We start from the raw sequence: 27,331 nt of genomic DNA on the forward strand, positions 1-27,331 counted from the left end.
CTGTTCAATTTTTGAAAGGTACTGTAACAGTTACAATTAATTCTTCTACTTCTAAACTCTACTGGCAACTGGTATTCCTTCACAAACACCAACTTGATGCAAAATTGCAAGTAGGTGGTTAAATAGCGCTTGGGCATAAAATTCTCTTCAATAGTTTGTAATTAATACATCAATACACTATGACGCTAGTTCAATTCTATAACGAGGTAAACAACGGAAAACGGCAATACTACAACGCGATAGAACAATGCTTCATAAATGTCGTTATTGTCTGTGGACCATGGGTCCTAGATGCGTTCTGGTCACGCTTTTTAATCCGAATAAATTTGTCTTCCTTCCAGTGGTGGTCTGCACGGACCGGATATAGAATCCCGACGGTGGTCACAGTACAGTAGAATTAGTTTGTAAAAATTCTGAAGTGACTACTTTTTTCTCTTTCACAGTCCTTCGCTCAATTCTGTTTGCTTCAATGTATTATAGAAAAAAAACGCGCAAACTTGGGTCGTCTTTGACCGTTGTAAATCGAGGAACGGCAAGCTTACAACTGAGCTACGAGCGCGTTCTTTCGTAAAACGTAATCCTAAGAATCACGGTCTTAAATTGTGATCGCGAAGTAACCGAAAGAAAACGCCTCTAATCACTTCAAATAATCTTAAATTCATTTTATTTAGTCCGAAGCTATTAAATACGCTTTAAAGTTGTATAATAGTCAATTTCAAAGGCACATCAACAATTTTAATGGCATATTTCTTTTTAAATGCACAGTAAACAATTGTGAGCCAGGCGAGTGGACCGAGCCCGCCTTTGACTGCCGACCACAGAATATGGAAGGGTGCTCTATATTCTATAGCGTTACGCATGAGATGATTTTATTCCCGTCCAAAACGTATAGTGCATACCGAGTGATCAGAAATAGTCACTTCAAAAATAGTATGAATGAATCGATTTTATTTTTGTTTGCCGAAAGTGCCGTATTCAAAAATAAAAATTTTCTTAATTAATTGTGCAGACTCCATAAACATCTGTGATTAATCTTAAAATGCCGTTTCTGCATCTCATTTAATCGGCTATCGCTAATTATACTCACTTCAATGGGCGATACGAAATTCCAAAATTCGGTAATCCAATTGACACCTATTAATTGTTAATTAGAATGTTGAGACCAACCGGCGATAGCAAGCTGATAAACACGTAGATTGCACGGCCTCTCTCTTTTAAGCTTTTTTTAATTAACATATGAAAGTAAAACCGGCTTATAATGACTTAACGGATCTTAAATTCTAAAATATTAATTCGTCCTCGTCTTCCAAATGACAAGACATTCTGAACGCAACAACAGTAATTTAAAAATTTAACGGGAACGGTTGCAAACGGCGGATTACAGATTTTGTTTACGGTAGCGGCGGATGAAACCGTAGAAATTAAATCAAATACCTTCTCTCTTCATTTCTTAGAACCAACACAAATATTTTCGTTACAACACTTTTGGTAACGAAGCGGCTAGCGATCACCAAAACTGGTGGAAAGATGGTTGCTTTGTTGCGACAAAAAAATCCGTTTTTTAGCGCCGCTCGCGTTACATATTTCACTTATGGCCGTTTACACCGACAAATTTAAGTGGAGCTTAGCTTAAGCGTGACTTAAAATCTATGGCAACGATTATTGAGACAAATGGTTGCCATGGATTTTAAGTTACGATGCAAACGGCCATTAGTTACAAAATCGAATGGATGAAAACGAAGGAATGATCTAGCATATGATATGAAATGATGTCATTCGTAGTCGGCGAAAAGACAAAATTTTATTTATTGCTTGGTAAAGTCAAAGGGCTTTTACATATTGTTGTGTGAACAGCGTCCTGTAGACATTATTTAGGTTTAAACATCGAAAATAATGACGGGACACCTTGTTCATGAGAAGTTTTTCAATTTAGAAAGTAAATCTAGGGGTTGTTTACAAATAAGCACAGAATTGGTTTATTTCATTTGAATTTGTATTTCTGTAGTCTTATTTTTCCTTTTAGAAGTGTTCTAATTGTGTATTGTTTATTTAGATTTGTTTATTTAATGGTAAAGCGTGTTAAAATGTAGGCACATCAGGCCGTTGACGATCAGAGGTTTTGTTATGAGACGGAGTTTAATTAACGCACGTGATTTTTGTCGATAACGGATTATGCAGTTCAACGATGAGCGTATTAGTTCGGCGTATGCGAGGAGGCGCGACGAGTTCTATCGAAGCTGGCGTTATGAAGGCTAAATATGATTGGCGCTTTATTTGTAAAAATCTGAAGATTTATTTTATTTCATACTATCTAGTAATCACCGCTTTCCCAGACTGATTTGAGTCTGGTAAATCGTATTTTACCAGACTGAAAATTTTTACCAGACTGGAAATTTTGCCTAGCAACCGCAACTGACATCCATCTAAACGTATGCATTGATATTTGTCAAACTACTGTCAGATCAAATAAATCAAGTAATCGACTTTTGCTTTTATTTTAATGTGTACCTACAACATTCTAATCAAAATGGTATTATAATAGAAATAGAGCAGTATGAAATAAAATGTTTTACATTATTTGTATGTCAAATCAGTTTACGTTACTCGTTTCGAAATTCCTGCCTCAGCTACGCTTCGGCAGTAAACATCTCACTCGTTAACGTAAACCTTGATTTACCATACTCATATGTAAATAACTATTATTATGGAAGTGGTGTTTAGTTAAATACTGCCAGCAGGAGCCGCAAAAGAGCTGGTTCGCAAAGGTTGGAGAGCGTATATTTTTTTACTCTGATTATGCGGGATGTTCACCCGGTTTGATTGATTGAAGACGCAGTTCGTCATTTTTGTAATTTTTCTGTATAGAAAGGAAGTAGTTTTTAGTGCACCCTGAGGTCATCTGTCAAGGTTCTTCATTTATCAAAGTTAAAAGTTTGTACCGTGTGAATAGTCATCAGCAAAAGTAATTTTTTATTATACCTGAATCACAATCTCCGTTTTAAATACTCAAATGCGTGCGAAAAAAGGCCTTTAAAACACACGTGCTTTAAAGTTGCTAAGTAACGATACTTCAAGTATGACTTTTGAAACTGTCATCTGGGACTGAAATAAAAAATCCTCTTAGGTCGCTTTCTGTAAATGCAAAACATTTCTTTGGGTTGTACCTATCCTTTGCTTGAAGCTTTCACAAACGCGCGTAATTTAGGGTATGCTTCCAAATCTGTTTCACTTTTTAATCGTAGCATTGTTTGAACTTCTGAATGTATGCACCAAAAGATACAAGATTTAAATACCTTTGACATTTCCTTCATATATGGCAGCATTATCGATGCATTTAAGACTTTATTCGTAAGTAACTTCCTATATTCATCCATGGAAACAACTTTTCATATTCTTTATAATAGGCTTTACTGGATTTGGATTTTACACCTACCAACGTTTGTTTAGATTTTACAGCAAGCGATTTAATGGACGACGTATTATCTTTTTCAACGGAAATCGTTTTATTTACAGACGATGATTTTATAAGCAAACGTCAAGTGACATTTCCATGGCGATCGTGAAATTTCGAACACCCAGCCCACTTAATTAAACATGTATTCGAGTATAACGTCAATATAATTTCATTGTATTTCCTATTTTTAAATTACGCTGCAGGTATAATAAAAAATACTATAAGATACACGTGTATAATTGGTCTTTAAAGCACTTGCAACGTTAAAGGCACTCCGCTTTGCGTCGTGCCTTTAAACTCGTTGCGCGTGCTTTAAAGACGTGATTATACACTTGTATCTTAATATACTATTATCGACCTTCTGCGTACGTTTTGTAATCTTCTCTTTATTTCAGGAATGTTGTTTTAATTTTCATTTAATATGTTTTGGAATAAGTTTTTGTCACAGTCAATAATTGTGTGTTTATTCGAACCCATTATGCGACCCGGGCAGTGTTCATGCCAGAATTTTCTTTCTGTATCCAAGATTCATTTCAGGTGTTTATCAAAATACTTTTCTTTGTAACAGATGCTGGAAGTGTAAGAGGAGAAATAATTAAAATTCTAAGTTTCAATTTTGCTTGTTTGAGCTACTGGACAGATGTTGTGTGGGTGGTGTAGCCTACACCATTATTTATTTGGCGCCCAACGTGGGGCCACAGGAATATAGAGATATTCTTTTAAGAGAATGCATAGGTGCAAATTCCCTATGCTTCTTTTCAAATGGACTACATCAAAGGATTAGCGAATTTAGGCCACTTGTAATCACAATTGATAGTCAACAGTTTATTTAGTTTGACATTTTGAGTACAGTTTTATTCATAAATGTCCGCAAAGGAAGGAAACATCTTCACGCTGAATTGATTTGATTGGTTGCATAGTGGATGTGTTTATACCCCAATTGGATAATGTCCAAGGTATTATCCAATCACCTATCTTCACAGCAAGGAGCAAGCTGAGCATTAAACTCAAATCAAATACGTTTGTGCCCTTAAAATTTGCACGTCTAATGGCCGTTTGCACCGATAAATTTAAGCGGAGCTTAGCTTAAGCTAGCTTAAAATCCATGGCAACCATTGTCTCAATAATTGTTGTCATGAATTTTAAGCTACGCTTAAATTTGTCGGTGCAAATGGCCATTAATAAATCAGTTTCCGGAAAATGGACAAATAATTGCTGAAACACGTCAAATTTGTATTGAACAGGACCCAAATTTATGCTGTCATGCCTTTCAATACTTATACAACAATCCTCGGTTCAGTGGAATTAAAAAAAGTTGCATGTTCCATTTAAAAACTCACAACTTTTTTTTATAACTCAAAAACCGTGCAAAATTCGAATATAACTTCACGATATCAAAAACAGCCAAGCACAATCAAAGTTTATTTGGAAAAGTAGGTGGAGGATGTTAAAAATTGTTTTCTATTATTCCTATGAGAAGCAGTTTCTGCTATGGGGGCATCAAAATTTGGATACCTTATTGAGGATAAAGTACATTTATAACTCTTACATGGAGATTTGTCTCACTATTCTTTGCTTTACACTACTACCACAGAAATATTTAATGATTCAAGATAAGTTGGTAACATTGCTAATCTTGTTCCTTATTTTTTTATAATAAAAAATCAAAATTGCAAAAAGCCTAAACATGGCTTTTTGCGATGTTCCCAAAAATATTCAAAATCAATTTAGTTTCAAAAAACGCATAATAAAGAACCCATAATATTGTATCCATAAGGTAACTCATTATTATTGTGTTGCTTTTCATACCTCATACTTTTGCTTTTCGTATTGACTAAAGAAGGGTTGCAGCTCAGGTTACTCATGACCTCAGATTTGCTACATGCATGCCTTTTGCATGTTGCATTCAGATGGTGACGTAAATTGTGAATTGATGAATGATTTTACGTTTTGTGCAGGCCAAATTTAGCTCAAGATCTCGCGCGTGGACCAGCGGCTCGTCAAGCGACAATCCCACTGCCAAAGTGAAATTACGATTAGATCACAGCCCGAAGTTTCCCAGTTCGAAGTCGTTACTAGAAATCGATCTGAGCAACAGTGAAAATTTGCGGAACGTTTTCGTGGACTTCCTGAATATCTTTGTGACCGATCTGAACTTGGACTTGTCAATGAGCACTTTAACCGGCTTGGCCGATTTGATCGAAGATGAAATTATACCTATACCTATTCCTATGGAGGTAATGAAACTGTGTGAGTGCAAACTTTGGTGTAATCGTATTTTTTAGATATCGGTAGAGAATTTAGCACTGCACTTGATCGAAGATCGCCCACCTACGAATATTACATCGCCCGGACCAGTTCCTATGAATGTACATATTTCTCAGCTAATAATTACAAGAGGGGAGGATGGAATATTTAATATTGTTCCTGTAAAAAATTTGGGACTTGTAACTTCCACTTCTACATTATCAGGTGGGTTTTTGGTTGCACAACATTTAAAAAATTTTTTTTTATCAGTCTTACACTTTCTTACTTGACTTCCGATAGTCTATGGGCCAACTGGCTAAATTTAAGGAAATGGTATAATTTGGGAGTACCAATTTTCCTTTTTACCACGGTTAGACACATATATTAGGATATAAAAAAACCATAATTGCCATCTCAAAGTGGTAGCTAATTGAAATGGCGGCCAATCCAAGATGGCGGATGTTGATTTTTATAAAATCAACTATACCTATTTTAGAACTATTGGTCCGACTTCATCATTTTCTTAAGTGAAAGCTTTTGTGTATGCTACAATATTGTCATACCTACATTTTTGATAAAATCAACAATTAGTAACTAATGCATGAAGTTAACGGACGGAATTTTGTTTAATTCTTAACATTTAATGAAAACTAAATCAACCCCTTCGTTACTTTCAAAAGTTTCATATACACTAAAATCTTCTAGTTCTTCCTTTTCTTCAGTGACGTTTACACAAGTTGGCAGTTTGCATGCGGTTGTAGTTGTACACTTTAAGTTATTAGCATTACATAATGGTAGTTGTCAAGAGCCAGCTTGGTAATTCTACGTGAGTTGATATGGAAGCCAAACTTAGGGTTATCTTTCATCTTCTTTGCTGCTTCCGGAATATAATCTCTTTGATTTTGACGTACAATTTTCCAATGTATTTTTTGTTTTCACATATCTATGTCAAATTATCTGGCACAATACCTTTCCATCAAAATTAACAAACTCTTTGCTGACGTTATGGCTAAAAGCCGTATTTGATCGTATTTATTGCAAGACAGTCAGTCTTGTCAGTTGTAAAGTTCTTGTTTACAGTTAAGCGAAAGCGTGTTTGACGTTTTACGAAGAAGTTAGTGGAAGTGCTGTGTTTATCGAGCAGGCGACGCTTATCTAAAGCCTTTCTTTAAGGTTTTCCCAGTACTCGTTAAAGGGAGTTTTTTCAGTTTTACATCTGTAATTACAACGAACCCAGTGTCGTCCAAATCGAGTTACAAGTTCAATTAAAGTAGAGAAGTGAAGTTATAGAAACATAATCCGCACATACCAATTTCATCATCATTTGGTATTTGATCATACCTCTTCAGCTACAATATATCTGTAGACGTAACTACAATGATTTTTGTATTTAGTAAGACGGTGAAAATTAATAATAATGCAATGCAATAATGCAACGTTGTATAACACTGCACTTATTTTATTTTAATTTTTATTGAATTTGTTGATCAGCTAAAGCTGTGAATACTTATATGCAAAATGAATATCGTTTATTTTTGGTTGTACTTCTTATGATATTTTGTGTATTTTCGGTTTGCAACATTTGCGATTAAACCGAATTTATTTTTGCATATTTTAAGATATATTTAAATTTTTGTTAGATTTAATCGATTTTAATTTGAATTTTAATAATAATAATAATAATGACATTTATTGAGCACACACCATACAAAGAACAGATATTATACATTACATTACATAATGGGTGACTCAATAGGGCGAAGTTCAGACTGGAATAAACCGTGTTATTCCGTCTGCTCTACCACTTAACCCCCTACATATGAAATTAACAACAAGAGACCAAGACATAAAAAAAAACCTATCAAGAAAAAACTATATGATAATAAAAACCATTCAGTATGAAGGCACAAATGAAAACCTAAAAAAAAATGTAAAAAAAAAAATTATAGCAATAATGATGTTAACGATGGAACTTAATGCTGTCTTGCAAGGAGTATGAGGCGCAAGCGTTTTTTAAAAAGACTTTCGTATAAATGTTTTAAATGAGATGGTAATTCATTATACGTCTTTGCAATATTGTAACTGAAGGAGCGTTTAAATAGTGACGTTTTGTGAGTAGGTAGTTATAAAAAAAAAAAAAATTTTTAATACATTTTTGCGGATTTTTATAACGAACGCGATCATGAAACATACTGCAATAGCTGGAAGGAAGATTTATTGATTTAATTGATGTTTAATTTCATCATTTCCAAACTATTTTATCTTTATCTTTCTCTACGGTGTTGATGGGTGATATTGTGGAAGGTTTGGAAATTGCTCCCAATAAAAAAAACATTTTTTTAAATTAACAGTTGATTTTATCGAAAAAGTACTTATAACAATATTTATAGCACATATAAAGAGCTTTCATTAAAAAAAAAGAATAATGAAATTAGATCAATAATTCCAGAGTTATAGTTGATTTTATAAAACTAAACATCCGCCATTTTTGATTGACCGCCATTTCTATTAGCTACCGCATTGAGATGGTAATCATCTTTTTTTGGCATCCTAATAAACCTGTATAGTCACTGTAAAAAGGAAACTTGGTACCCCCAAATTATACAGTAATGTCGACTGGCCCATGGACTACGAGTCAAGCAAAGGCAAGTTCTAGGAGTGAGTTCCATAGCCAGGTGCAAATCATTTACAATTAAAATTGAGTCATAAACATTGTCCCTAAACTAAACACAAAGCAATGTCTAAGGGTTAATTCTATGGACCTCATTTTGAAGCTCCTTGCGATCACGGGTTCAGGTCTGAGATAAACCATTAACTAAACGAACTAAATCGCGTCCTATCGAATTTGGGAAAATAACTCTTATTCCCAGTGAGTTCTGAAATGGCTTTAGTGGCAACCATACTCAGGAGGCGGAAGTTTGCCACTTTTATTTTGGTTCAATAACCAATTATGTTAGTTTTCAATAAAGGCATCATCAATTATAATATGAACAAAAGGTCATGGCAATACAAGAACAAACCCGATAAATATTTGATGCCCCGACATAAAACAAAGCAAACCCCCAACTCATCACACAAGCCCATCACAAAAATTGTAATTGAATTTTAAAAGTCGTATATTCAATCACTACACGGCAAGGGTAAACTAAAAGAATCAACTGGTAATATCAGCAAAGTGGTAAGACACATAAAAACGAGTGCATATAAATATATCTCTGGCATGTCAGGCGGATTATGCACTTTTGCCTGCAACGCTCAAGACGAGATTAAGAAAATCAAATATATCACATATTCGAAGCAAGTCACCTGGCTAAATATTAATATTCATTATTACCCGCCTCAAATACACAGTGCAAGAAGCATTACGGTTAATTAACATTACTACAAAATAAAGACACATATCGTGGCAAAATATTAGTATAAATTAATTAATTTAATGCTAAGCGCAATTATTCAACAATCTTGATTTACGCAAAGGCCCCCACATCAGTCACACTCTGTAAAGGAAATGAAATGCTGCAAGAAATTCAATTATAAATAAGCAATGTAGTCTAGATGTTCAAACTGCAGCAACCAGGGAAAAACTGCAAAATTAATTTGATTTATCTTTGAAGTGCGGTGTCTGTATAAGCCACAATTTCTTTCCTTTAAGGATCAGATGAACGAGAGGCGGTAAACGCGGCAGTGCAACAGACCTGTAAGCAGCTACGAAACGATAACGACGAACTGCGAAGACGATTGCTTGCGTTCGATCGAGTCTCGGAGGAAAATCGTACGTTAAGACGATCAAAGGAGGAAACAGACATTTTACGTTCGTGTCTGACCTCGGCGCAGGAGGAGGTCGGTCGACTGTTGGATGAAAAAAAGAAGATGCTGCAGGACATCAAAACTCTTCAGGAACAGCTCAGTTCGGAGAGAGGGCGTCAGTGGTCGAGTAAAAGATAGCAATGCTGTTTCAATTGTACCTACTGCTGTTCCAATAATAAGAAGGTGTAGAGGTATAGGTACATTTAGGCATGTAGAAGGTTGCTTAGAATATCATAGATACATGTCCAAGTTCAGCAACGTTAGCGGTGGCGCGAACCTAATTTCATTGTTACTGAGCATTTATTTACCCGACGTGTAGGCTATGCTAAAATTGAAACGTTTAGTAGTTATGATTTAAAGGCCTTAATTAGATATTATGTAGCAATAAAGATCTATTGCCCTACATACAATCAAATAATATGTAATTACATAATGAATAGCAGTTGGGGAAATAAGTTCAAAGTCGTATCCATTTGCTTCTGTTGGCGCTTGGTCATAATTATGATTTTAGCTATATGCTCAATGAACTACTCATATTTGTCATTTTCGCACAAACAGATTACCGTCTTGCTTGGGAATGGGACGATAATCGTTGTCTATCATCGGTATATAAAGATAAAGAATTTTTGGGTAAATGATGATGTGTTTGTGTAATTAAAGTGTTTTCTCATCAACTTTCATGAATACTATAGAACATTCAAACCTCCAAATGCAGTATGGGCTTATAATACTGTATACCAAATTAGACACAGTTCCTAACCTCAAAATAAATCTACAATAGTATATTGAAAGACAAGTGTTACAATGCGACCTATTGTAATACGACTATCTTGTGGCACGAGTGGCGACGCGAAGCGTAGCCACGAGTGTCCGCAAGATAGGAGTATTACAATAAAGCATTGTAACACGCGTTTTTCATACTATTTTTTCTATTTCGGTGCTTTAATTTAATTAAAAAAATCATTATCAGAAACTATAGGGAACATTAGAACTAACATGTTTTATGTTGGGAACACTTTTTATGCCGTTAAGTTTTAGGTTGGCAGCGTAGTAAGACTGACATTTTGAAGTTCAAACATGGAAGTACCCAACGAAGTACCTACTTGTACTAACTAGTAACTGCCAACTTAAGAGATGAGTTACCAAAAAAAAACGACTATAATCACTGTCTTTGTACAACTGTTTTCGAAATAGAAAAAAATGTTTATGATTACCTTATACAATGCTTGCATTAGATTTAGGCAACGATTTTCAATAAATGGAGTTGATTTAATTGGAAAAAATATAGAAAACAAGACTAATGGCCGTATGCACCGACAAATTTAAGTGGAGCTTAGTTTTAGCTTCTCTCGCCATTATACAAGTAATTTAATAATAATAATAATAAATGTCTTTATTTCAGAAAAGGCGTAGTTCAGCCTTCCACTTAACCTGATTATAGTGACATTTGCGAAAAAAAAATACAGCAATTGTAAAAATAAAATTAAAGTTAAAAAATAAGACTATAAGATTTGACAGTACAAGGTGGTTGTCAGTTAAAAACACAATTTATGTTTGGCAACATGATAATGAAAGACAATGATAGAGTTATAGGTAGATGTGTAAAGAACAAAGATAGTAAAGGAGGCGTTTAGTCGATAAAAGCTCATACTGCAATTTAAGGTTTGCACACGTCTCGTACGTTAGTCCAACAACAAAAGTTCCTTACGACTTCGCCCTTAGTTGTCACGCTAGACTACATCTTGTATTCAATTCCATTCCATCAAATTCACGCTAAATCTAAGAGAAATGAGACAGCTCCAAAACCGCCACTTACTGTGGAAGTGTTTAGACTTAGAACCACTGAAATGCGGCAATTAGGAAATAGGACCATGTAGCTTTCACCGTTGTTGCATTTTTAAATTCACTCGGATATGACTTTGAACTAATTTTTTGTGGCAAATTTGTGCAACTATAAAAGCAACTAAAGCAAGTCAAATAATGTAAAATAGTGTATTTATGTGATTTTATTTTGATGTACATATTATGTTTAAACTCAAATGATAACTATATGTGGGAGAATATTGTTCTCTTTTAAAAAAAAACGAGGATATCAGCCTGTGATACTTGCAATTTTAACTACCTATAATACTTATTAAAACTTTATAGAGCTAGTGTTTACTTTTCCTATTAAGTATTTTATACGATATTAGTCAACCAGATTCTTGATAAGAGATTTTATTATGAGTAGGTTTTTGAATTTTATTGGGAAACTGGCGTGTATTTTATTAAATTTGTTGTGATTTAGTGTAGACCACTTACGTTGTAAATTGTTAAAGATCACTATTAATTGTTTGTGTGATTATTTATATCGTTATCACAAGTGTTATCAAGTCACAGATTGAATAATATCCTGATTTTACTCACATGGTGTAATTTGTTTAATGTAGTAGTGCAATATGAACTGATGTAAATGTCGGCTAAAACAAATATTTTTTCTTAGCTTATTGTGTTGTATATAAGAATATCCGTAATAGCTGTAAGTAGCGTGTTTTACTGTTGTGTAATCACAATTCAAATATACTTTCAATGTTACATTGTGTGTACTATGGTTTCACACCTTTATTAGTCAGGAGAAGGTTTCTGAACAATCGTACACTTCCCCTATTATTTCATTTGATTGGTTAACTGATAGAGAGCTATTTTCAGGGGAGGATGTACTGTAACTTTTTATGGGTCACACCCAGGGTTGGCTTCCTTAGAGGTTAGAAACGTGTAAATTTGGTTGCTGGTTTTGAATTAAACACAGAGTTCGTTCTTTTTATTTAAATTTGAAGTTAAAGATTGTTTTGCATAAGAATTGTTTTGTTTAAATTGATCACGTTGTAATTATAAAAGTAAAATTAAGTTTTAAATGGTAGGGAACATCTGGTCGTATTTGCGCGTTTTATTAAAAGGTTATTCTGGTCGTTGCGATAAGAACATTTGTTGCCAAGATGAAATTTAATTAGTTTCAAGATATGCACGTGTTATCGCCGATGACCTTTCACGTTATTCTTTCGAAGTTGACATAACAAAAAACGAGGCTTGTTTCGGTGGTGGTCTGACAGTATTAGTGCACGTTTTAAATAAATAAAGATTTAGCCATTGAATGCAACTAGCTACAGATCGACTAAATATTTGTGTGGTGTACCCAACTCTCATTTTCTCGAATGTGTTGGGGTTTATGCGGGATGGTAAGTAGTAGGTAATTACTTTATTGCAGACAGGTAGTAAAACGTATTGAGAAGCTAGTCGGCGTATTGGTCATATACGAAAAGTCATAAGTACCTACACACGCAAAAGCACAACGACAAACAGATTCAGAGTGCAAGATGAAAAGATTTGTGTTAAATTAAATGTAAATACTCCCAAGAGCGCTGAAATGTGTGACGTACCCAGGTCAGCCCCGAGAGACTGCGCAACTCAAGATTTAAATTCAAAACTTTCCCTCCCTAACTAACTGGACCCCATGGCACATGATCGTCTAGACAAAGCTACCTAACCTGAATAACAAAATAATAGGACCACTTACTACGTTGTGTTTTAAGAGTCGCTACAAGATATGTGTTACTTGTCTGAGTGAGGATCAAGTAAGGAATACAAATAAAACAAGTACATGCTTTAAAAACGGAGATTTAATACTTCGCATTGCAAGATTAAATTTCGAAAATGGTTCACTGTGTACAAATATACAATAGGCTGGGAAAAAAAGGAACTGACCAAGGAAAAAACCAGCCAACAAATTAATATTGAACTTTATAGAAAAATTAGTTGTCTGTAATGGCATGAATGCATATTATGATGGTTCTCAAGTAAATTTATATAATGTCGAATCACAGGTTCCACTGGAATTTCTAAAAAATCACACATACAAAAAAACGAATCATTAAAGCATTACAATAAATTCACATAATAAGTTTGGATATTGGATGGCCAGTCCAAATCCCACACCGAGTAGTCTTTAGCTGCTCTGGCCATGACATGTCAGTCTTGTATGAATATCTGAAGGTAATTTTCTGGACACAACGCGAAGTATTACAGTTAGCTTTGTTCATATATACAAATACAAGGATCTATGGCTCACAATAGCAAACAAAAGCGGGAACCTGTAGGTTTCAACAGGATGGATAAATTTTCCATTTTCCGAGAAATGTGAGGAGTTTCCTCCAGTAGAATAAAAGAACAGAAACATGTCAAACAATTTTATATTGAAAAATAACGTCACTATAAAAATATGTACATTTATTATACATAGACAATAAGTAATACTTAAGAATGATTTAAGATGAACGTCAAACAAATTCATAAACACTGAAAGTGACAAGATGTGTACATTGATTATTGAAAAATTATCAATGGTAAATTTAATTCAAAAACAATGGCACCAGAAACATTTTGTATTCCAGTGTAATAAAAAAAAGAACAACAATTGCAGTTCTAAGTCAGTATATAAGCGTGAGTTACTTTTTTGCATTGGAATAATTTGCAGCAATACCTCGACCACGTCCTCTAGGCTCATCTACAAAGTTACTTTAAAATTGCACTGTATGCAAAAATATTATTTAACTTACTCGATAAAGACAGCTTAGATACACCTGCTAAAGCGCTCGCTGAAAGGTACAAAGGTATGTAGATCAAACAATAAAAACCTAAGACAACTTACATAAACCAACGGGGCGTCGAAGCTTTGACCCGGAGGTTTGGGTATAATCACTACTCGAGTTGTTTGATTCAATGGGCGAATGCTTCTTTTTGGATTTTGCAACATGCCACTCGTCCTTAAACAAAAATGTGATTAGACCTATCGCAGTGTTGTTGAAGTGCAGACTTCTATTTTGCAAATCTCAACAATCAAATACAAGTATTAACTGGAAGCAACGTTGCATGACTGTAGACAATAGAAATAAACACAAACAAAAGTACAAAAAAACCGCGAGAAGTCGCAACATGGGGCCCGGCCCGAGGTATTTACGAGAACGTATAATAAAAAATTAGCGACCATTGCGAACAAATTAGAATTATTAATTTAATAAAGGGTAAATTCGAGTATAACAAAGACACGGAATTGGAAACAGAACGATATTAAATAGCGAGTTATATACAATACTTTTGAAGCAAGAAAGCATAGAAAGGATATCAGTTTCAGGGGATGATTTATGCACCTGCATAAGCGAGAGGAATAGGGGTGTAGGACACACGGTACACCCCAATAGCAAAATGTTATCCCTACCTCGCTGCCTTCGTAATTTTCATTTGGATCTATCATGGTACTGGTATCGGACAGTTCAGATGGCTCAGTTTCGCCTCGAGATAAATATCCCGCCTGCATGGGTTGGCGACGCCTGGAAGGTTGTTCCCATGACTGTAAGCAAACATAAATAAATCATGTAAAAATAGCTCTATAGAATCACAAACAGTAGATACTAACAGAACCGTTACTAGATGATGAAATACTGCTAGCATGACTAGACATTCTTGTGCTTTTTATTTGCGCAGATTTCGGCACATGTTGTCCTGATATTAGATCAATGCCCATATCGGCACAGCAATTGTTTGCAATTGTATACACGGTACGTATAGCTATCGACTGACTGCAATGACTTATAACGTCAACGTTTTCGTGAAACTACAAAAAAATGAAGTATTTCTCTCTTTTTCGACTTGTGGATGCGAATCTTACAGAACACACAGTCTCCCTGAAGAATTCAAACTTGTCAGTTTCTAACTCCGTCTGGGCAAGGCTCGAGGCGATCCACACTTTTCCCTTACTACTGCTATTACGTAATGTAAAAAAGAGATGTTGCAATGAAAATATTCTATATTCGGGTATGCCTAAAATGGGAAAAATAGTAAAACAATGAACAAAAAAGTGCTGTACAATACCAAAGGCGTCAGAGAGCTGTTGAATAACATTAGCAACAACAGGAGCATTTTTATCAGAAGCGTATAATGGTACATTACGATTGGGCATACCATTCTGCAAAAGATGAAAGTTTGGTTTAGTTTGGATACCTCCCGTATTAAACATATTTCACTGCTCTTAATTTGTTAATAAAGTTGGTTCAGTTTGGCTGTAATTTAGATTAGAATCGCTGGTGCAAATTTAATACCAATAACTTGATGACGTCACACAACAGCGTTGATGTGTTCAATTTGCTAAATACTTGTGTACTTACTGCTATAAATTTTTCGAGTGCAAAAGCGACATCTTTTATATTACGTTCCGGTGAGCAAGGTGGAGGTATTTTGTGAGTATCTTCGGATATCTTAATTGCTTCGGCGGAATATCCCACGGGCAATGATCCTATAAAATTGATAATAATAATAATAGAAACTATTACTGATGAACGAGTGCTGTTTTTTCAGTATATGTATCATACTAAAATTTCCATTCAACAAGAAGCTGACCTTACCAGGGCGGTGCATGAAGTTCAGCTGTGCTATCAAGAAGCGATCTGCTTCCATATTTCCAATTTACCTTTTGCCAAGGACATTAAATTGTTTTGGTTTGTATAAAGTACTGGCCGATTATTTTTAGGTATTCGTATAACAATATTGTTTAACATAATTTTAATATTCCTAAAGGAATCGACCTGTGGAAATCAACTGCGTTATAACAAAACACCCAGTTTTCATGCTAGAATTTATGATCACACTGTACATAGATGAAGAGCTTCATGGAACACCCCAGTATCTAGAGGCGCTGCGTTACTAAAAGTGTTGTTCCGTAATTTTTTTTAGGAGTTGGAAACAGAAGGTAGAACTTTAACTTCTAGCGCCGTCTATAAGGAAACCAGTTGCCATTGGTCAGTTTTAAAATTGTTCGTGTAGAATGTAGAGATATGTAATAGTATATTATACACCAAGGGACTAAAGTGTGTGTTTTAATCCCGAGGGTGCAGGTCCGAGGTATAAGGACGCACTTTACTCCTGTGATATATACGCTATTTTTGTACTCCGCTAATCAGCTACGGTAATTTCAATATTAAAGTGCACATTTGAAAGAAAAAATTTTTTGATTGTAGGATCAATATACCTGGTAATGTCAGATTGTGACCGTATAACAATAAATGTCAGTTTGATTTACAGATTCTAGTTTACAAGTACGGCGTAGAAATGATAGTGTAAAACCCTGAAGAACAAGCTATAAGAAAACCTACTGACTCCTAAATTCAAAAAGATATATGGTAACGGTATAATAAATGTAAAATAAGGTGCAAGAATAAAAATTTACATATAAAGGTAACCATTAAATTGTGTTTGACAGTTCAAGTGTGTACTGTCACTTTTTGTCCCGCGTCGAGTTTTACAATTGACCCGAAATTCCAGTAAACAATGGGCATTACTAGGCTACCAAATTTGGAAATTCTAATCCGGTAGATTAACTTTAATTAATGGTAGCTAATAAAATGAGTTGCAGAACCTCGTCTGATTGGATTGGGTCTTGTGGCATTAGAAGCGCGCTTAATTAATATAGATTTTGAAACATCTTCCCGATTTTTTGGACGTCATGGGGCCGCACAATTAATAAAGAAGTTTTAATTTTTGAATGTAAATAACCGAATACGCCGATCCCCTGGGAAATTCGAGTTCAATTTCCACATCTTTTGGGTAATAAGGTAACAGCACGATTTAGGGAGATCTTTTGGCATTTTTAGCTGTATTCGCGTACATTTTGAAATCTTACTTACAACACTGTACCGGAAATTTTAAAGGTGGGTGTTTGCTGTATTTTTTTGCCGCTAATTATAAGGGGGGTATTGCCTTCCTTTTCCTGTAGCTAACGCTAAAGCGCTAATTAGTTTATGCCGAGGTTTATGCCTTGTTACTTGCGTACTCGTTAGGGCAATCGCTACCGTATCCGTGTACCGTAATTGTTTTATTTGCTTCTCTGGACGCAACCGACCGCCGAATTCTGGACGAAGCCGTTTCTTCAACTGGCGATCCATTGTATCAAACTTCCGAGCTCGTTCTAAAACCGCCGATCTTGACCAGAAGCAAGGCTTTAATCTTCTGGTGGCGCTCGAGTCCGTTGATTCTTATTGCCCAAGGAATGCTCTTTTCAATTATACCAAATTTGTTAACAATCGCTCAAACGGTTAAGAAGTTAAAGCAGGTTATTGCAAAAACAATTGAACGGCTGACACCATCTTTGTTTTCGAAATAACTGAGTTTTTGTTTTTACGAGAATGATAGGTAGATAAACTGGTTCTCTTTAAAAATGTGAAAAAAAATGTTTAGTTTATTATTCGGAATTTAAAGAAAATGCAATTTTAAAATTTAAGATGGCAGTTAAGCCCTCTGGTGGTCATTTTTAGAACTTGAAAATATTTCCCAGGGATTCTTCGTAACCAATTTACCCAATAATATTTCTTATCAAATGGCAAAGTTGAAATAGCTATGAAGCTACGAATACACACCGTTGTATATCACGCTCACATGTCATCGATGTACTTACCCGGTTTGCACATCATGTGGAAAACATTATCATCCTTTACACCAGATCGTAAATTCCATCTAACCACTGAAATTTCAGCAGGGTAATACTGCTTATGACAAACACAAAAGTAGTTGATGTGAATTACATGAAATTCTTTATCAACAAGAGTGTTCGCTTCCAGAGCTGCCAGTACCGTATTCTCAATCTCTTCTTTCATATCCTGTATCTTTCTCCTTTCCTGTTCTTGTTGGCGTTGAAGGACTTCTACGTTCTGTCCCGAGGAGGTGTACCTCACTTTCTCTTTATTTTTTAATAAGCGCGCCTTTTCGTCATATGGTCGTCGTTTTTCTGCGTCCATTTCCTGGTAATTACATTGAGGTTATTAATAATGATAACCTATACCATTAGACAAAATATTAAATGATAAGAGGGGGCCAAAACAAACATTTTTGCCAAATAAACCAAGGGTCTATGATGCTCCTGCCATATGGTTTTCAAACATTGCAAAAAAATTCAACTGCAATTCTTGATACGTTCATCAGATGCGTAGAACACACCACAAAAAATACTTCACTCTAGTATTCAGTGAACTGCTAAAAACGCATTGCATTAAAAAAAGATACTGTACAGGGTGAGTCAACGATTGCGAGGAGTAACTTAATGCCTTGAAGATAAGATTTTTCGATAGAGTGCTTTTGTATTATGATATGGTTGAATATTCTCCACATTTTAAAAATATTTGGAATTATACAGGGTGCGCCCACAAAGTAGGGGGCCCAAATGGTACATTTTTTAAAATAGAACCCCCTGTATTTGAATGCATTTTTGAATTCTACGTGTAATTGAACGTCTTTTTTATTATATGGTTAATATCTGAAAATCTAGTAGTTTTAAAGATAATTCGATTTTTAAGAAAAATTGGGCATTTGCAAGCGTCAGTATATATTGGCAAAATTATTACTTAAATTTTGATTCCAAGTTTTATATCTTTTATCATGGGTTAAGTAAAAGTCAAATAAATACATCTACTATAAAACATTCAAAAAAATAGCTTACAGGGTGCTTTTTTCTAGCTCCAAAGTTGCAAAACTTCATATTAAAAAATATAACTTTTTTTTAATGGAACACCGGGTATATTTTTCTGTCATCTTTTAGCTCCTCCAAAAACCTTCAACTTTTGATAATAATGTCTTATACGTATCTGTAATAGTTTTCGAAATATCATGATTTTTCTGGTTTTTATATTCAAATCTTAAATAAGTTAAATGTAATTTACATAATAGTGAGGTGGCTATGCAAAAAAAAGGCAATTTTTATCTGCCTCGTTAAAAGCTAAAATCATATTTATTAATTCATTTTTCTAATACTTCATTTAAGTCTATAAAAACTGGAGAATAAATTTGATAGTAAAAACAAACAAATATCGTGGTTTTTCTACTTTTTATATTTTAATCTGAAATAAGTTCTAATTTTAAAAAGACTTACAATTACAGGGAGAATTCAAAAATGCATTCAAATACAGGTGGTTCTATTTAAAGAAATGTACCATTTGGGCGCACCCTGTATAATTCCAAATATTTTTAAAATGTGGAGAAATTCAATCATATCATAATACAAAAGGACTCTATCGAAAAATCTTATCTTCAAAGCATTAAGTTACTCCGCACAATCGTTGACTCACCCTGTACATCCGTATTTAAAGAAAATAATGTCGATGATGGCGCCAAAAAATCGAAACGTCGAACTTAAAGTTTAATTATACCAGCTCGTAGGAGCTAAAAAGTTGCAATGAGAAAGTTCCATTTATTTTTTCTATTTCGGTGTCACAATGATGATTTTGTACAACTGTTTTCGGCCGAAAACAGTTGTACAAAGACAGTGATTATAGTCGTTTTTTTTTTGGTAACTCATCTTTTAAGTTGGCAGTTACTAGTTAGTACAAGTAGGTACTTCGTTGGGTACTTCCATGTTTGAACTTCAAAATGTCAGTCTTAATACGCTGCCAACCTAAAACTTAACGGCATAAAAAGCGTTCCCAACATAAAACATGTTAGTTCTAATGTTCCCTATAGTTTCTGATAATGATTTTTTTAATTAAATTAAAGCACCGAAATAGAAAAAAATAGTATGAAAAACGCGTGTTACAATGCTTTATTGTAATACTCCTATCTTGCGGACACTCGTGGCTACGCTTCGCGTCGCCACTCGTGCCACAAGATAGTCGTATTACAATAGGTCGCATTCGAGGTCGCATTGTAACACTTGTCTTTCAATATACTATTAAAAAATCTCTTCAAATAAACGCACAAAAAAAAAGAAATTGACTACTAATTTCTCATTTCTTATGGGCGCCATATTGGATTTTTACGGAATAAGAAGAGGAATAAGATAAAGCTCAGAAAAAGAAATTTATTTGAATCCATCGCCATCATAGCCGTGTTGGTTAGCACTACGAGTAAAAAATAAAAGAAGAGAACCTTGCATTAAAAGGGCAAGAGAGGGATAAAAAGGAAGTTCGTCATTATTTTTCTTTTTTTGTCCTTTATCTCATTCCACAAAAATCCAATATGATCACTAGGGAAATTTCTTGAAAGTCTCACAATTTTTGTTTGACCAAAAATTGCAGTTGAGTTTTTTTTTAATCAAAAAACTAATCTTCAATTCTTCATTTTCATGTTGACAAGAGACCACGAAAATTTTTTTCATGGCCCCATTTTAAAACCTTTGCGAGCATGTCGGCGAGCATACATACTTAATTGCTATACCCTGTAGACAGGACAAGCTATTTGACGTAAAATACGAGGTAAAATAGTAGTGTTCAATTCTCCTGATTGTATCTATTTTACTAACTACAAATGATCCTACTGCGTTTGTTTCTGCTTCAATCAGTACACCCTCACCACTTAAATATTACTTCAAAGTGAACGTACTAAATGTAGTTCAGTTCAGTAGCGTAGGATCGTTTGTTTATGTTAACCTATAAATATGGAAAACGCTATTATTTTCTCGTAGGGAAAACGTTATAGCGAATTTTCAAGTAATGATAAAAACTCCACAATTCTAGTACCTACCCACAATTAAAGCCTAACCTCAAATTAAAAAAACATAACCAAGCTATTGCAACGGTCAAGCTATTTTTCGTCGTTCGATTTAAGGTCTCACTTCCACCACTGATCGAAGTGAAAGTGATACCGATCTAATCATGAGAAACGAACACGACTTATAACAAGACTAAAAATGAACCACCTTTGTCTTACAGCCCCGTTAATACCAGAATAAATTACAGTCTTTGTTTGAGTACGACTGTTTTGCACAAACAATAGATTACTTGATTTGGGGAGGACATGACATTTCTAGGTTAGGATTGTTAATCTAGCTGTTCTGACTTGAGGGTATTTTTAATCAACCAACCATTATCATTATTATTAAATTCTAGAAAATATGTTACCTTCCATAGTGGGCCTGCTGCTGAAGCAGCCTGTTCGTTGGTCCTATATAAATTCGGATGTTTTTGTCGTAATTCGATAAAGAAGTAATAGAAGCCATTCTGTCCTCCTTTCTTAGGTGGCATTTTCAAAATCTAAAAAAAATTACGTAAAAAGCACGAAACAGTGAACTCCATGCACAGTGCACTAATCGATATTAAAAATAACGAAGTAGGCGTAGAACAGTGTCTGCAATTCAACAGTACATTACTTAGCAAGGAGGGTAATTAAGTACCGAATAAGTGGTGCTTGTACAAGTTTGAGTGAGTCATAGTTATGTGTTAAAGCATGTGAACACTTTCAATTAAATATTTTATTTTCAAGATTCACATATGGGAAAGTAAACAAAACAACATATTTAACTTGGGCTGATGAAATGAGTCAGTAATAGAGTAATACCATGAATTAAATTAGAGTAACAATTTTTCTACCCCTAAAACGCATTAAAATGCAGTAGGGTCACTTTTGTAAAGTGATTTATGGAAAACATACCTCGGAATGCAGAATTTGATTTCGTTTGATAAACTAAGAAGTGCAGCTAACGCAGTCAACCGGACGAGAACTTAAAACTGAATAAATGCAATACGTATAGATAGGGAAAAATAGTGGGAGAAGGAAAGTAAACTTGGTTCCTAAAGGCAGTTAGGTTATCGTTAATTTAGAACATTTTTAAATAATTTTTACACGATTGTGTCAAGACTCAAGATGAAAGTAAAGAAACCGGTACCTGAAAATTGACATACCTAATGCCTGATGCCAAATTAATGGCTGTGGTTACATTATTTCATCGTATACATATAATACAGCTAACCTAACCTAACGATCCATTGTCTATGATCGTATACATATGGTGTGCGTAATGAAAACGATCCATTTAAGATTTTTTACACGTTTTTATTGAATTTTAATTCCTAATTTTTGTGTATTAACAGATAATTTTAATCCCTAGTTTTTTTTAGTAATTTTTATTTTCTTGTAAAACATTCAGAAATTATTCATTTTCTTTATTTTCAGAACAGGTACCTAATATTAAAAGCACAATTTATAAAGGGCCCTAAAGTTTATCCAGCTCTTCATATATATAATGCCAAATAACTAATTGAGTTCTTCTCCTCCTCAACAATGGTTGACTGGGCCAGACGATATGATCTGAAATCGATCGCCATAATAGGAACATTTTTTAATAATAACCTTAGTTCAATTACATTTCCCGTACAGGTTTTCTTGTAACTTATTAAATCCTAACACAAAACTTCATATTTTACATGATTTGCGAGACTCACACGAATAGGTCGTTTTCGAATTCGGACGACGCGCATCCAAAATAATTCCACGCAAGGGCATAGGGCACCCGCGTGATTTTAGCCACTAATTCTACAGTAACCACATCCATCCACACCTCATTGCATATATATAAGAGAAGTATATGGATAACCGCCTATGATTGCAATGTGCAAATTGTTTGCCATAAAAGAGAGCTGCCCTATTCCTTAGTCCTCAACTCGGTATTTATGCGCAAACTCCCCAAGTAAATATTTACTTCTCCGCCTACTTTTAAGTAGCGCCAATTTCAAATTTCATAACCTATAACTCGAAAATAGGGTTAAAATTTTATTAAACCATTATTGTGTGCAATTACCATATGTAAACACAACCACGCACCATTCGGAAACTTCACCCAGACTTCTATTCGCTTCATGCAGGTTCATATTCACCACATTGGCCCCATTCCACCTGCCAACTCCTATCACTATTGTCTGATCCTGTGATGTCTTTAGATAAGTATACTAGCTGGCCGAGGCCCACCCTCCCAAGACCAATCGCCGCCGAAGCGTTTCTTACCTCTGTTGACTATATCGCTTCGATTCCCCTACTAGCATCTTCACCGATCAGACAATTTGAATCTTCCCTTTTTTGTGCCCTCAACATTGTTTTCGGCACACAAGGATTCGAGACTTGCACTCAATGGCCTACTTGAATGATTTCACTGCCAACTCAAATCAGCGCTCATGTGCCACCCAGTGCGTTCTGGTTCAAGGTACTCCGTATCGTTCTGCTTGGAATCTGTAGAATTTTCACTGAGAACTTTCGAGCTTCCTCAGCGGAGTTTGTTTACGGTTACACCCTTCAACTTCGAAGGTAAACTTTGTAACGATTTAGAAACTTAAATTGCAATTTGAAATAATATGCCTATAGGGATTATATCTTGAATATAACATGAAATTGGATAAGTTCGCATTAGCTATAATATAAAGTGATACATTACCAATGTTCAAAGAAACACAATTAAATTAAAGACATTTACTGATTTTAAAATAAAATTAACATTGTCGAGTTGGAAATCTTTTAGGTGTTAAGTGACCCCCATATAACTTCGCCCCCATCATGCTTGCGTGCATCCAAATCAATGCAGTCATAGCGGTTAAAATGACGAGAACACAACCTTGTTTTTACATCATCGAATTCCGATAGTTCACATGCTTGCAGTCACCGATTCTTGTTGCTTTTTTCACTTGGGAATCTAATAACAAGTAGGTATGGCATAAATGAATTGATTGCAGATAATTGCATTGTAACTTACTTGTGCCATGAAACCGAAGAATCCACTTTCCCACAAGTACCTGCATTTCTTTATTTCTAAGTAATGAACACACTAAAATTGCCAAACATTAGGTATTCCTTTACAATTATTGTGATTTGTGTATCACTTACGTATACTGATTTATATAACTACGAAAGGCTTCTTTACTATTAAAATTAAACAAAAGTTCAATAACTAATAAACAAAACAAACAATTTAACCTCAATCCGTTATGTCAAACTGGAGTAAATTCTTGGTAAATAACACTACATAATAACAGGCAAGCGCATTAGCGCCTAGTTCCCAACTAATGACAGAAGTATATTTCCATCCACTAACGTTGGCGATAGGCGTGTCCACTCGTTTATCCATATACTTCTCTTATACAGGGTGTTACACGACCGTTCGAAAAAAAAAATCGGGTTGTAGAGGGCATCAAAACAAGCACTTTTTCCAAATAAACCGAGGGTCCAACGTGTTTCGTTTGGGAGCCACCCCCCAAAGAGTGTTGAAATCTGCATTTCTTCTTTAATTTTTTTCTCAGCAACCATAAGAGTTACAAAGTCGCATGTCTTTGAATAGGTTTTTGGGTATGCTCTTTCCGATTTTGCAATTTTTTTTTCAAAATTCCTACCCCTAAAGGGCGCACCCCTAAACTAGGGTGCAAAAAAAAATTCTGATTTCGACGAAATTTGGTATCTGGGTTTTTTTTTAACATGAAAATCACGAATCTGAAATTAGTTTTTGAAAATTCGAAAAAAAAAGTTCCACTGCAATTCTTGGCGGGACAACGAAAATAGAGATAATTCCACGAAATTTGTTGTGTACATACTAAACGAGTTAAGGAACAAAACTGTCGAACAGTTTTTTAAAATAACTTTTCAAACAAAAGTTATACTCATTTGAATGTTGGTCCTTCGGGTCGCGGTGTCCCAAGCCTACTAGTAAGCCATAATTTCGCATGTGTTGGTTGACAATGTCGCAAAAACAAAAGATTAACGGTTTGAGTCGATATTTTGTTATTTGGAATTAATTCGGTCATTAAATGATTAAAAAATTCGATGTATCGATTAAAACACCTACCAAGGTATTTTAAAGCGCTGATCGATTATTTATTATCTAAATAAGGTAGGGGAAAAAGTCAAATCACTTTCCGTATGATACTTTTTCACTATGATCAAAAATTTTCATAATCTTAGGTTGAAAAATAACTTCCAAAAGAACACGCTCCTTTTAAGGACAAATCGAAAAGGTCAGTCCGTGGTTCCAATTTACCTAAAAACAATGGAATGTTTACTTATTAGGTTCGTCCTTATTGTAAAACGTCAGTTACGTCGTTTTTTGTGTTGCGTTCTTTTTCTTCCGTTCTATTCGAGATGGATAGAAACTATTCGAATTTCGAATTGGCAAACATTCATTACATGTATGGGTTGGCTGATGGAAACTGTTTGGAGGCTCGACGATTGTACGGAGAGAGATTTCCTGACCGAAGGCTTCCTGGTAGTAGAGTGTTTTCTGAGGTGCATCGCCGCTTAGTAGAAACAGGATCCCTGAGTTATGCCGCACGGGCACGGCCAGTTGGTAGGAATGTTGAATTCGAAGAGCAGGTCCTACAAGAAGTTGAGGAAAATCCTTCCACTAGCACACGGGCTGTATCACGTGTAACTGGTACGAACCACGTCGCTGTATGGCGTGTGATGAAAGAACAACTACTGTACCCGTACCACATTCAAAAAGTACAGCAGCTGCATCCAACGGATTATGGTCTTAGAGTAGAGTTCTGCCATTTCATTGCAAGACGTCGTCGTGGGAACCCTGATTATGGCTTACTAGTAGGCTTGGGACACTTCGCGACCCGAAGGACCAACATTCAAATGAGTATAACTTTTGTTTGAAAAGTTATTTTAAAAAACTGTTCGACAGTTTTGTTCCTTAACTCCTTTAGTATGTACACAACAAATTTCGTGGAATTATCTCTATTTTCGTTGTCCCGCCAAGAATTGCAGTGGAACTTTTTTTTTTCGAATTTTCAAAAACTAATTTCAGATTCGTGATTTTCATGTTAAAAAAACCCCAGATACCAAATTTCGTCGAAATCAGAATTTTTTTTGCACCCTAGTTTAGGGGTGCGCCCTTTAGGGGTAGGAATTTTGAAAAAAAAATTGCAAAATCGGAAAAGAGCATACCCAAAAACCTATTCAAAGACATGCCACCCGACTTTGTAACTCTTATGGTTGCTGAGAAAAAAATTAAAGAAGAAATGCAGATTTCAACACTCTTGGGTGGCTCCCAAACGAAACACGTTGGACCCTCGATTTATTTGGAAAAAGTGCTTGTTTTGATGCCCTCTACAACCCGATTTTTTTTTTTCGAACGGTCGTGTAACACCCTGTATATATGCCTCATTGTCAACTGTCAAATATTGTCAAAATCTTTATTTTGGTTATTGTATAATCTCTAATAAATTCTGAGTCGGTCAACTGTAATAAAAATATAGAAATAATAATGCTCTTGGGTGTAAGTGGAATAAGACTTTTGAGTAGAGTGCGTTGCTTTTCTACAAGTAAGTTGAGATTAGACACCGTTGCAGTTTATGAAACGGAAAAATCCCAAAAGAAGTCGTCTACTCCCCTATCCTCAAACGCCCCAACTCATGACGATGTAGCCGGTTTAAGTGATGCTGTTTTCAAACACGGAAACGATCCGGTGGGATCCGGTGCCTCGAAAAGTGGAAACTATAAAAATCCAGAATACTTTTCGTATCACCAACTTAGTTATTACGAAGCCGAAATAGAGATGGCCAAATATCGTTTGCCACAACCCAGTAGTCATCCAAATTAGTGCTATTTTAGTTTACAAATGTACATATTAACATATTAGTACCCGAAATAAAATTGTGTGCAAATGATTTTGTGAAAATGTAGTATGTCGTTAAGTTTAAAAATTAATGGGCTTCTCCAAAGAACAGTATGCATATGTGAATAATTATTGGCTTCAGTTGATCTACTTAATGAAGATGGTCCTGAAGATGTTAATTATTATGTTCATTTGAATTGATTCCCATTTAATTACTCATGTCTGTCCATTTTGGGTGTTTGCTGGGATAATTTGCCAGTTTTAGTGTTTGTTTTTTATGACCTAGACCAGGTAACTCCAAAAATTTTCAATTTAAAGGTGTCACACTGATGGAGATTCAGCTTCACGGCTTCTTCAGTTTTAGTTTTTTATTTGAATGAATTTTCTCAAATCTCTAATGCTACCTTCATGCATCACCGTCAGTTTCAAGACTGTTATTT

General features: G+C 35.0%; 2 protein-coding genes across 6 annotated transcripts in view; one reads left to right on the forward strand and one right to left on the reverse strand.

The window, feature by feature from the left end:
• LOC116167862 (UHRF1-binding protein 1-like) overlaps positions 1–10,382 on the forward strand; it is a 29,846-nt gene extending 19,464 nt beyond the window's left edge. For all 4 annotated transcript variants that reach the window (XM_031483441.1, XM_031483444.1, XM_031483442.1 and 1 more), the window contains 3 exons: positions 5,413–5,691; positions 5,740–5,926; positions 9,354–10,382. In XM_031483441.1, coding sequence (XP_031339301.1) covers positions 5,413–5,691; positions 5,740–5,926; positions 9,354–9,646 — 759 coding nt within the window. In that variant the 3' untranslated portion in view covers positions 9,647–10,382. The remainder of the gene's footprint in view (positions 1–5,412; positions 5,692–5,739; positions 5,927–9,353) is intronic.
• A 3,334-nt stretch (positions 10,383–13,716) lies between these two features.
• On the reverse strand, positions 13,717–22,219 carry LOC116167874 (protein maelstrom homolog). Of its 2 annotated transcripts, none has more exons than XM_031483472.1 (11): positions 22,198–22,219; positions 21,418–21,549; positions 17,988–18,330; positions 15,706–15,833; positions 15,413–15,506; positions 15,210–15,361; positions 14,958–15,155; positions 14,760–14,891; positions 14,193–14,307; positions 14,101–14,139; positions 13,717–14,048 (listed from the first exon to the last, which is right to left on the reverse strand). In XM_031483472.1, the coding sequence occupies exons 2-11, from the start codon at positions 21,538–21,540 to the stop codon at positions 13,990–13,992; spliced, it is 1,383 nt and encodes a 460-aa protein (XP_031339332.1). In that variant the 5' UTR covers positions 21,541–21,549; positions 22,198–22,219; the 3' UTR covers positions 13,717–13,989. The 2 variants fall into 2 exon arrangements, with proteins under 2 accessions (XP_031339332.1, XP_031339330.1); XM_031483470.1 differs by lacking the exon at positions 22,198–22,219 and adding an exon at positions 21,947–22,188.
• Positions 22,220–27,331: the final 5,112 nt, after the last annotated feature.

Source organism: Photinus pyralis, unplaced genomic scaffold (assembly GCF_008802855.1).
Source record: "Photinus pyralis isolate 1611_PpyrPB1 unplaced genomic scaffold, Ppyr1.3 Ppyr1.4_LG4, whole genome shotgun sequence".
Lineage (NCBI taxonomy): Eukaryota > Metazoa > Arthropoda > Insecta > Coleoptera > Lampyridae > Photinus > Photinus pyralis.

What these genes read in the sequence shown, in the direction of transcription:
- LOC116167874 (XM_031483472.1), bottom strand. Translation starts at nt 21,540, where the DNA reads ATGCCACCTAAGAAAGGAGGACAGAATGGCTTCTATTACTTCTTTATC. An exon ending in CACTCGAAAAATTTATAGCA is followed by an intron (nt 15,507 to 15,705) that starts GTAAGTACACAA and finishes CATCTTTTGCAG; the next exon opens with AATGGTATGCCCAATCGTAA. An exon ending in TCAGGGAGACTGTGTGTTCT is followed by an intron (nt 15,156 to 15,209) that starts GTAAGATTCGCA and finishes ATTTTTTTGTAG; the next exon opens with TTTCACGAAAACGTTGACGT.